Source organism: Ictidomys tridecemlineatus, chromosome 2, assembly GCF_052094955.1.
Source record: "Ictidomys tridecemlineatus isolate mIctTri1 chromosome 2, mIctTri1.hap1, whole genome shotgun sequence".
In the NCBI taxonomy this organism is placed as follows: domain Eukaryota; kingdom Metazoa; phylum Chordata; class Mammalia; order Rodentia; family Sciuridae; genus Ictidomys; species Ictidomys tridecemlineatus.
In genome coordinates this window covers 229,100,246-229,111,739 of record NC_135478.1, presented here as the reverse complement: position 1 = coordinate 229,111,739, position 11,494 = coordinate 229,100,246, and the positions used below count along the sequence as shown (strand labels likewise).

At 49.8% G+C, this 11,494-nt stretch overlaps 1 protein-coding gene across 1 annotated transcript; it reads right to left on the bottom strand.

Moving 5' to 3' along the window:
- Nucleotides 1-709: 709 nt before the first annotated feature.
- Nucleotides 710-10,853, bottom strand: Insig1 (insulin induced gene 1). The gene is made up of 6 exons (XM_078040904.1): nt 10,697-10,853; nt 10,147-10,537; nt 7,690-7,814; nt 6,193-6,359; nt 5,781-5,880; nt 710-2,647 (listed from the first exon to the last, which is right to left on the bottom strand). Exons 2-6 carry the CDS (start codon nt 10,511-10,513, stop codon nt 2,618-2,620), a joined length of 789 nt encoding a protein of 262 aa, XP_077897030.1. The 5' UTR covers nt 10,514-10,537; nt 10,697-10,853; the 3' UTR covers nt 710-2,617.
- Between the last annotated feature and the right edge of the window lie 641 nt (nt 10,854-11,494).

The window sequence follows — 11,494 nt, the reverse complement described above, 5'->3', positions numbered from 1 at the left end:
TTTGAATGCTGGCTAAGTAAAGCCGCCCGTCAGCCAACCGTGAGCCTAGTGACCCAGCTTTTGCTCATACAACATGAGGAGCAAAGCAGAGTCCCTTGGGACCATGTGCCTCACTTCATAATTTATTTGCTCAAAGACCAGAAATGTTTCAGGAAACTTTTAACTTCTAAAACACGGGTTCAGATGTGCTCAAAGTGGGCCTTCTCTGTTGGACTAGATTCCTCTCAGGCAAAAAGGTGGAGTCTACAGAGGTAGAGAGGGAAATGTGTGCAGCATCACCTGGACCAGCTGTCTTGCATGTGTAGAGCAGAGCTGGGTGTGGCTCAAGGGTCCTGCTGGCCTAGCAGCCACAAAGCCTGGACTCCATCCCCAGGGGGTTGTGCAAATGTTCTGGGAGGCTACACAGTTGCTTTTCTGGAAAGATTTGCAGCTGCAGAGATCCCACCTGTCCTAATCCAAGAGCAAGCACCAGGAGCAAGGAGCCCGGAGTCAGGGCAAGTGCCCTTATGTCAGGCCACCCACTTCTAATCCCCAGATGAGAGGGCGCACCAGTGGAGAGGGGACTGCGGCGGGCTCAGAAACATCCCACAGGTTATGCTGGGATTCCATAGTCTAAAGATCGATAAGAGCCTTCCATGTCAAATTCTGACACCTAGACAAGATATGAATCCCTCTTTAAAAAAAAAAAAAGAACCCATAAATACAATAGTTGGTTTTGAACCTTTAATAAAAGTAAAAAATGAATGCAAAAGGAACACAATGTTGAAAACAGTATGAATGTGAATCTCACTAGATGTTCAAATATGGCATAGTGCAAGTTGTGTTCATACTATTTTACATTTTTACAAATTCAAATCACTTTGGTTCAATATATCTGCTATAAACTATTGGCAAAAAAATTCTTCAGATTCACATTTTTTGGCTACATCATTTCTAAGAGATTTATTTCCAGTTGAAGAAAAAAAATACTTATTGTTTATACATGATCAAGTATATTTTAAAGATTCACTTACTGCTTTCATCTAGTAACTCTGGTTTGCATAAAATGCTGACAACTTCATTGAAAAATGTTTTCATAACTAATCATTTGTTTTCAATTTCATAAAATGTATAAGGGATCATTCCAAAGTTCAGAATGGTCCATTTGCTTTTAAACAAAATTCCTCTAAAACAAATTAGCTTCAGAAACCTAGAATTTACTCCAAGACATTTTCCTCAAAACAAAATAAACAGAAGGAGCCCTTGAGGATCAGCACATGAACGAAACCAAGTGTGCCTGTCCTGGGCCATGAGCCCACGCCCCTCCTGCTGTGCCTTCTCTTCTAAAGGGGTCTTGCAGCCCTCACTACCACAGAACTCAAACAAACCAAACACTTAGGTTGCAAAATACAAAAAAGGTAAATTGGTAAGTAAAAATTACTAAACCCACAAAACCGGAGTATGTCAGAGGACGAGGGCTCAGTGAAGGGTCTAGTGAAGAGACTTCACGCTGGGAAGCGCTGCTGAGCTCGGCCGCGGTGCGCACTGAAATGCATGGAGAACCCTTCTCTCGAACATCCCACGTTAAAAAAAAATAAATATTTAAGAGGATACAAGGCTCAGATTGGTTTTCATATACATTGCACTTGAAGTTTGAGACCCAATACTTGCAAATCAGGTCTGATATGGTCTATGCCATTACACGAATACACTGTGCTCCCAGCCGTCACCCAGCATTCAGAACACCACGCGTGCAGTGCGGTGACGTGCTCTTCTACAAGGCAATCACAGATTGCAAGTTCCATAGGGCTGCAGAAAAACAGTCCTCGCTACTCTGGAGTAACAAAGACGCAAACAATTTTGGCTAAGATTGAAATACGTGGCAGACAGGTATTCACTCTTAGAGGATTCTGGTTTTTGGATAAAACTTGGTGAGCTGAGGTGAAACCTCCCATGTCACAGTGGAATCAGGACCTCTTACTGCCATTGCTCTCGGGAAGATTGTCTACACAGGATTCTGCCGGCAGAATGAAAAGCGCAGTCCACTCTGGTGACAGGCAGAGGTGTGTGACCGCATGGTGGGTCACTGCAGCACTGAACGTGAGCCAGGCCAGGTGCCACCAGTGCCAGCCACTCGGGCAGCCACCTCCCTACACTTGCTGCTTTTTTTTTTTTTTTTACACAACCCTATTTTAAAAACCTTTTGGATAAATATTCCTATTACACCATACTTCATCTGTCAAGCACCATCAACCTGTTTCCTTTGGGCATGGACACAAAACTGACAGTTGGTAATCAAGTTGTAGTTCCAGGCTTTGAAATATGGCAACTTGTTTTTTAAAACATGAATGATATCTAATACTTGGGACAATGCCCCTGCCTGGACTCCCGCCCACAGCCTGCCATGGATGCTCCAGAGCAGACAGGTGTGGGTGTGGTGGGTCAAGGTAAGACTTCAAGGTAAGTAGTTACTGTCTCCACTTTGCTATGCTAGACTAGGTGAACATTTCTTCCAGGAGTCATTTGTCCTCAGCCCAATCTAAATAGAGTATTTAGGAAAAAAATCTTCATCACCACCCACTAAAACAGTTTTCTTTCCAAATCTTGCTTATTTTTCGGAATCAGTGGGTTTGAAGGCTCAATCACTATGTGGCTTTTCAGGAACACCCTATGTGGAAAAAGAAAGAAAAAAGGAAAATTGAGTGCTGTGTGTAAATAACCTCTGAGTTAATATCCTACTTAGGCCCTAAAAGGTGAAAGGCAAAAATTCCTTTGACCTGCCAGCCACAGCCACCTGTGCCTACCTGCTACCTGCACTCAGTCTGGCTCCACCTTGCAGGTGGGTGAGCTGCCAGAGCCCTCTCAGGAGGCTGTAGGAGTGTGAGACACCAAGAGGAGCAGGGCCGCACCCGTGTACTCAGCACCACGGAGGCGTGGAGATGCTCTTGGCAACAGGTGCTCCCAAAGTGGGGCTAAGGACTGTCCCTTTCAGGTCAGCCTGCTCACTTGAGGCTGCAGTCTGCCAGCAGTCTGTCAGTACAGACATCTGGGACAGGTCAGGTTTTGGAACGCCAAATGACATCTCCCCATCCTTTCTCACGTGACCCTCACCAGACCCCTGGATCATCATCATTGCAGGCAAAATGTAAAACCTCAGTACAGGACCACTAGATGAGCAGACCCAGAGAGACCTAAAAATTCTCCTGAGGCCAGACAGCTGCTCCGAGGGCAGAGGCGGCTCAGCACACTGCCCCTCTCTGCATCCAGTGCCCTCTACTCTGCTCCCTCCCCCTCCACCCAGGCACCATGCTTCGAAAGCAAGGTACCACACATTAGGATTCTCAGCCAGAAAACTCTGAGGCTGCCTCATAGAAGAGACAAGTCAGAAACAGTCTTGGAAACGCCCCCTTGGTGGCTTTGGCATGGCAATGATGTGTAAGCTCTAGGGAGCTCCTAACTTTTATCCAATGGTGACTTGAAGAAGATACTGTGAACGGGGACATGAGGGAGGTTCTGAACAAACTTCAACTGAGAGAAAAGAAAGGACAAGTTCTTGCCAGTAACCTAGAAATGACACTGCTGTCACATTTTACCACCTGCCAATGCACTGACTGATAAACAACAGGGAACAATTCAGAATCCATGGTCTACAGGAGACCGAAGTTAGGTCTGGCCTAGTGTAAGAACACAGGTGACTATGGAGAACACAGCAGGTGGCCAGACAGACCATGACTTGACCTTCATCAGCACTGCCTAATGTAATGTATTTTTAATGGCAACATAGTGTCTAGGCTACCAAGAGATTTTTAAAACTTATTTGGAGGAGGAGGGACAGTCATGAGCTATAAGTTAAAATGGCATTTGGTATCCTATGAGAAGTGTGGCTCAAATCCACCCACATGGGTGAAAAGCTCCCCATTTATAATGGGCTAATAAAAATTTCTACTTTAAAGTATTGAGTAACAGGGGCTCATTAGCTAACAAGGAAAGTGCACAGCCCGGTATCTCACACAGCAGCAAGTACTCCGTAAATGTGAGCCTCAAGGGCAACCACAGCTCTCATCCCGAGTGGCGGGAGCTGGGTCAACAGGAACCAGGGACAGGAAAGGCAATCTGGATGCGGGTAGGTGGCCAACAGGCAGCAGTTTGAAGCCTCATTCTTGAGAAAAAAAATAAAGTACAAACAGCAAGCACAGATGCTGAGTGCTGAACACTCTCACTTTCTTTTAAACACATGGGCTGAGGACGAACGCTTGAGGTATATTTTTGGACCCAAAGGAAAATGACTTTTAGGAAAAATAACAAAAAATTCCAAATAGAAGAAACTTGTAGCCCGCTGGAGAGCACAGGGCTTGAGAGCTGCTGGGCAAGGCGTCCTTGCAGGTAGCAAATGCTCTTAAAGGAGGGGACCCAGTAAGAACAGGAAGGCGTTTTAAGAGACCAAGAAACACACAGCAGTCTCACTGCAAGGGTCACGCAGTAGGACCATCTTCAAAACTTTGCATTTATGCTACTTTTTAAAAATGTTTCCTCAATTTCTAGATGTTGAGGACATGGATATACCATGAAACTTCTACTCTACCCGAGTGCTTAGTTCCTAGAACTGACTCAAAGCCTTCACCATCAGACATGGCACCAGGACAGCTTCCTGAAGCAGCAGCCAACTCGTGACTACTGTTCAGCTGCTGGTCAGCTTGGCTGTCTTATTCCAAAAGTCTTCCCAGGGATTCTCTGTCCAAGACTACTAAAATAAGAATCTCCAAACACCAGCGGTTACAAGTGGCCCAGCTGCTCTCGGAACTAAGAGGTGGTATCAGGGACAGGTGCTGAAGGTGAAGGAAGGGGCTGGCTATGTGCATCCACTGAGGCAGAGTCCTGACTCTCCATGAGGGGTCGTGAGAAACAGCTTTCTCCATGGAGTACTTTCTGTTTTGGCAGCTAAGTGGAGAACAACCAACCAGACCAGAAGAGAGACGTTTTAGATTCAGAAGCCAATAGAATACTCCAAATTCTATTGTTTTTAAACTGATTTCTATTTTTGTTAAATAACAAAGTAGCCTTCAAGTTCAGCTCTCACGAATGGCCATCAGCTCATATAAATAAACGTACCATTCCAAAAATAGCATAAAGCACCAAGATAAGTTTTGAGAAAGCCAGAGTTTATCTCTGAGAACAATGGTTCTAGTTGCTTTTTTTAGTTCACTTTACTTAAGCCCTTGTGTCAAAGTCATCTTGAAACAACATTTAAATGTCCCCATTTGCTTTAATTGAAGTGTTCAAATGCCAGTTTTTACCTCCTGAAGGTGACCACTAATCGTCCTTTCCAACTCTCGGGAAATGCTCTGAGCAGCACTTCCTCTCTTCCTGGAGAGCAGATGGACAGCCTGCCCAGAGGGCAATCACTCGATGAGCATCCTGCTCCGAGTGACGCCATCCCAGGCGGGCCCAAGTCCACAGGTCCCCTGGAAGGGAGTGCCCGCCTATCCAAGCTGTCCCCTGGTCTGCACACTGGCCCAGCCTGAGCTGCAGTCAGTCCACAGCTGAGGGGAGGCACCCGTGCAAGGAGAAGGGCTGCACTAGACTCAATGGTTTCTTTCTAGCACAGACATTATGAGTCGAAAAATACAGAAACTTTATAATTTGGTAAAGAAGTACCCAAGTATCATTCCCGCTTTCATAACCTTTTCTCAATAATTGTTGTTAATGATTCTGAACTAGACACACATCAGCACAAAATACAATGTACCACATACAGCAACTCTACCAGCAAGACTTGGCAGTGTCCAGTGTGGGAGACTTACCATGGCCAGCTGCCGTCCTATGTTTCCCACTGTGACACCTCCTGAGAAAAATATACACGGGAGCCAGGAGCGGATGTAGAGGAAATCTGGGGATGTGTACCTGGAAGGAAAAACGCCCAGTCAGTCTCACCCGCTGGCTTCCGGGCCAAAGATCTTCTGTGATAGAGGATACTAGACGCCAAAAATGCTGCCAAGTGCCAACACAGGAATGACGCATCTCACTGCCCCGACTCAGTTTTCCTTACGGGAAGTACGGACAGTGTGCTTTTAGTATGTGAGTTGGGAGTAAGCAGCGTTTTGAGAATTTCAAACCTAAATCTGTAATTTAGCACAAAAGCCAAATAAAACAAGAAAATACCTAAATATAATGGGTCCTTCTGTCCACACAAGTAGCCTGAAGACACATACTTACTGGTAGACTCCATTGTACACGAGAAGCTGGGTGATCAGAGTCGCTAGGAAGGCTATAGTGATCCCAAGTCCCAGGCCACTTCTGGAACGGTCAAATGTCCACCAGAGGCCCAGGGACAGAGCTGCCAAGGTCAGAGACAGCTGGACATTATTGGCAAAATCCAACTTCTGGTGATAGCAAAGTTAAGGAAAAGTTTAATGACTTTTCCATAAGATCAAAAACCATAGGAGCTATGTGCAAGTCTTTATTATCCAATAAATCTTCCCCATCCATGACAACCACACAGCCAGCAGACCCTAGATCTTCACAGGACCACCAGGCAAACCTAGCTTTAAGGAGGAGCTTTCTTGGGCAGGGAATGTGGCTCAAGGTAGAGGGCATGGCTAGCGTGTTTAAGGCCCTGGGTTTCATCCCAGCACTGCCCCCTACATACACACATACACACACACACACACACACACTCTCTCTCTCTCTGAACTTTCTGAGCATGAAATTCTGGTGGTATTTTGGCCGCCAGCCAACACTTTTGCTATGAAGGCATCTACAGTTCCCCTTATCTCCCTCTCAGCAGTCTGAAGAGAACAGGCCGGGCCTTCACGTCCACAGCAGACACGTAGTCAATATGGCACCCAGCTCAACAGGCTCCAGTCTGCTACAGCTGTGCTTGTCAACTGATTTACCAGGACTCTCTTATATACCATTAAATAGGGGGAAAACAGACTTCAGAATCTGCAACACTAAAAATCATTCCCTCCAACTTGCTCTAAAGAAACCCTAAATCCTAGGGCTCCCCGGTAAACTCTGGACTGCCTTCCTGAGAAATGCACGGCGCGTGGCACACAGCACACCTGTGGGTGCCAGAGGCCAGGGGCCTTCCACAATTGTCCTTGGCCTTCTGTGGGCAGAGGGGCAAATTTAGACACCTCTTAGTGAGATGTGGTGCCAACAGCCACACCCTGGGGCAGTCCTCTTTGCCAGGAGAGCCATCACATCTGCTGGAAGGACAAGGGAGACACATAAAGTGAACTGATAAAACAAACTCCCAGGAGCTAAATGATAACTGCCGAGAAAGAGAGGACCTCTTACTTCTTTTTGCAGAGCGGGTGGATTACTAAGACTGAACTCAAAGGCGCTTAGCCACTAAGACACATCTCCAGCCCTTTTTATTTTGAGACAGGTCTCACTAAGATGCTGAGGCTCGCTTTGAACCTACAATTCTCCTGCCTCAGCCTCCCAAGCCACTGGTATTACAGGTGTGGCCTCCGCATCTGGCAATCCACCCTGCTTCTGGTATTATGTCAACTGTTTCCTGAAATGATCTATAAAGGACGCTAGAACTTGCACCTTAAAAGTCCCGCTAGGTGAAAACTATGTAATATACCTTAAAATAAAATACTTGGATGAGATAATGAATACTAAATACTCAATAAAAGTCCTGATATGCTTTGACATAGCCCCAGACCATGCTCTAGACACAGCACGTGGGTGAAAGGATACGGCGCTGGCATGGTTGATGCCAACGAAGACGGCAATGCAGCGCATGACGCTCGCCCACTCCCTCTTGAACTTGTGGGGCTCCCCAAGGTGACTGTCAATACACGGGTAGAGCAAGCCGACAACCGCTGTGGAAAGGAAGAACACACCAGGTGAAAACTGCAGCTTCCCTGTGGTCGGCAGGAACACTCAGACCAGGCCTGTTTCTAGGAAGTTCATCAGCTTGAACATGATATCTACTTTACAGTACTTTCCATCCAGATCACCATTTTGAAAAGTTAAAAAGAAAAATCACTGCTTTTTAAACACGTCCCAATAAACCTAGAAATGAATCAAAAGCAGAGGATTAAATCATCTATATTAATAATAATATCTGATCTTGCAGTATCTAATATTCAGTCTGCCTCAAGCACAAAACTGAAATGGCCACATACCACCTCCGTTTTACAATGGAGAGGTGAGCTTCCGTGAACACTTGTGGCCCCAAGTCACATCACAGTTTGACACTCCTGCAGCCACCCAGCGCTGGAGCTGGGTCCCATGCCCACGGAGGGACAGTGGACTCAAGTTTAAAGGGGCTCTTGCAGTTACTCTAGGAGACTGAGGCTACTGGCATGTAAGGCCATCACACTCTGTTTCTTTGGCTGCCAGGGGCCTAAGTCCCAAGCTGTGGAAAGTACAGGCCCATAAAGAGGAAACTCAGCTGCTAGTCCCAGTTGGCCTTGGATGGACGTGGCTCCTGGTGTTTGTTTTCTCATGTGTGAAATGCTGATGATTATGTAACTGGAGGGCAGAGCAGGAAGAGATCCCTGAGCTTGGGGTCTTAGCTTCTGGACAATGGGAAGGTCTCTTCCCAGAAGAGAAGCAGCATGCACAAAACAAAGGAGGGGGATGAACAAACTCCCTACAGTCCACCCGGGACATGGGTGGCCCCAAGTCACATCACAGTTTGACACAGTTTGGGTCTGCCAGGGTGGCACTGTGGGACAGAGTTCACAAGTAAACCACATCCAAGCATGGGAACTCAGGAGACAAGCTGTCATTTCCCTTGTCATGAAAATCTCAGGCTTTTAGGTTCTTCCACAGTGAAGAGATGTAGGTTCAACTAAACATTCAGATAAGAGCATGAGAAACCATTTCAGATACTCCTGGAACTCGTGAAGAGTCAATTACAAATTCAAATTTCATTTTGAAGATGAAGCTTTTGGTTCAAAGAAACTACTAGTCAAATGTATATGGAACATGGAATTCTTCAAAAAGGACTTTCAATTAGTATAGCCATCACTTAAAGGTTTAGAGAACAGCAGGATCCCACCATTCTGAAATACAGATGAAAACTTGGCAGTGTCCTGCCTTGCTGAAACAAACAGCTCCACAACAAGACTTTTGCCCCTGTACTGAGCCTCGGAGCAGAGGGCTTAATAGCTGTGGCAGCCAGTACACTGGACATTACACTTAACTGTGACTCAGCTTCCCCATCTGTAAAATGGAGCCATAGCTTATAAAGCCTAAGGAAGCTGTCAATAAAAGTCAGCTACAAAGCACCCTTGATGCTGTACCCGCTGTTCTGAGTTACTGAGAGCGAGTTTGTTTTCCCCACCACCTCAGGACAGGGCTGGCTCTGCTCACTTTCAAAGTTCAACAGCTTGCAGAGTGAGGCTGCAGAAAGCATCTGCAAGTGTCTTCAATAAACAGATGCTCCATGACTAGAGGAATGTTAAATGACTGGCTGGGCCACAATCATTCACCATTTTACAAACTTGCTAAATGATAACTAAGAAATTTTTCTAAAAAACAAAACAAAACAAAAATGGCAGTTCACACTAACTGGCCCATGTTGAGTTCCAAAATGTCTCTGTGACAGGTCAGGTGTGCCCAAATCTAGACTCTCAAGGAGGGACTCTCTTGTGCCCTTGGTGGGAGGGGGTGTTATGGGTGATGCCTTGGCTCCAGGCCAGGCCCAGGGCCATCTGCAGAAGGAAGTGCTGGGAAGCTGCTCCCTTGGCAACCGCCTCCTGAGCACGTGAGGGTTTGTTTTCAGTTGTCCAGCAGGGTAGCATGTCTGCTGGGACAGCCAATAGCCTGGCAGCACTGCCTCACCAGTTCTCAGGCGGCCAATCCTGCGGCGATAGCTTTGGGTGACAGCTGCTCCTGGTTAGCCTGGACACTACAGGGCTGGGACTCCTCTATCCGGGCCAGCTGTTTGCTCAAACAGCCAATTATCTCCTGACCTCATCTCCATCACTGGTTCCTCAAACTTCAGAGCTGTTATCCTGGCCAGCATCGGGGACTCCCTACTCTGTCCGGTCCCTTTCCTTTCCCTAAATACAACACGGGACGCCCAGATTTTATCTGTGGGTGGTTCCATTTTCAAATACACGTTCCTTATGGCCCACCAAAGCGACTCTGACAGAAGGGACATCTCCAGTTCTGCCCCACAAGAACAAGAAGGGCACTCACCGGCCGCCGTCCCGCAACACGGGGGCACCCACCAGGCGGAGGAGAAGATGGTGGCGATGACTTCGTCGGGGAAGAGCGTGACATTCCTCTGGATCTGCAGCAGGTTGAGCACCAGGGCCAGCACGACCCCGACCGAGAAGAGCACGAGGCTCCTTTGCACCAGGTCATGGTGCCAGCTGTTGGCGCAGCCGCTCGCCCCCGCCCGCGAGCCCCTAGGCGAGGGGTCTGCGCCCGCGGCCTGGGCCACGGGGGCGCTCATGTCTCCGAGCTCGGCCACCGGCTTCGCGGCGCGGGCTCTCTGGGGGCTCGGGCGCCTCGCGGCGCCGGCACAGGGGCAGCTCCAGAAGTGGTCGTGCAGCCTGGGCATCGGTGCCCGCCGCGCGGAGGGCTCCTGCAGGAAGGACGCGCAGAAGTCACCGCGGCGCTCGCACCGGGGAGACAAAGGCCGGCCGCGGCCCCCCGCCCGCCCTGCGCCCGGCCCCGCCCCGCCGGCGTCCAGCGCAGAGCGGCCCGCCCCGGCCCCAGTGCCCCCGGCCCCGCGCTCGCGTACCTGCGAGGGGCACCCGCCAAGACCCGCGAGCGGCAAGAGGAGGCGGGGCAGCGGCAGAGGAGGCGGCGCGCCCGAGACGGCCCAAGTGCGGCCGCGGCGCCTGGCGGGCGCGCGGCATATAAAGCGGGCCACGGCCCCACGCCACGTGACCCAGCCCGGCCTACCCGCCGCCCGCCCGCACCGCCCAGGGGCGTGGCCTCGCCTGGCCCCGCCCCGCCCGCGTGCCCGTCCGCACTGGGTCTGGTGAGGCGGCCGCAGCCAATGAGAGGCGGGCGGCCCATATGACGTGCGCACACGCCACCGCGACCCGCGTCCGGCACGCGCGCTCGGGCCGGAGCGCGGTCCCGCGGGAGGGAGCGCGGGCTCCGCCGCCCCGGCCCCGGCTCCCGCGCGACGGTTGTGCACGCACGTATTCGCGTAGACCTGAGCGCTGTGCGTACTGACAGCAAAATCGGAACAGCTGCCCGGCTGCCAGGGCATAGGACCTCCGCGGCTGGTGCCCAGAGCGAGAGCGCCCCGTGGACACCTCCAGGAGCCGGCTCCGTCTCAGCCCCCGCAGCAGCTGCCGGTCCCTGGGCGCGAGCTGGGAGACGCCGCGGTGAACCGAGCTGCTGATGGGGCGGTGCGCGGACGTGGCAGCCTGGCCCTAAAGCAGGGCACGCGTCCCGTCCCCAAACCCGCGGGCCGGGATGCCGGTCTTCAGCAGGCGGCCTCCTGTAGCCGGGTTATCCAGGTCTGCGAGGCCCAGTGAGCCCCACAGGCTCCTCACCTACCAGGGTGCCAAGTCGCACTTGGATC

Excerpts from the sequence above, each read along its gene's own strand:
- Insig1 (XM_078040904.1), bottom strand. The coding sequence starts at position 10,513 with ATGCCCAGGCTGCACGACCACTTCTGGAGCTGCCCCTGTGCCGGCGCC. Across the intron at positions 7,815-10,146 it reads GTGTTGCGGGACGGCGGCCG|CGGTTGTCGGCTTGCTCTAC; the intron begins GTGAGTGCCCTT and ends TCCTTTCCACAG. Across the intron at positions 5,881-6,192 it reads GTGTACAATGGAGTCTACCA|GTACACATCCCCAGATTTCC; the intron begins GTAAGTATGTGT and ends TTTTCCTTCCAG.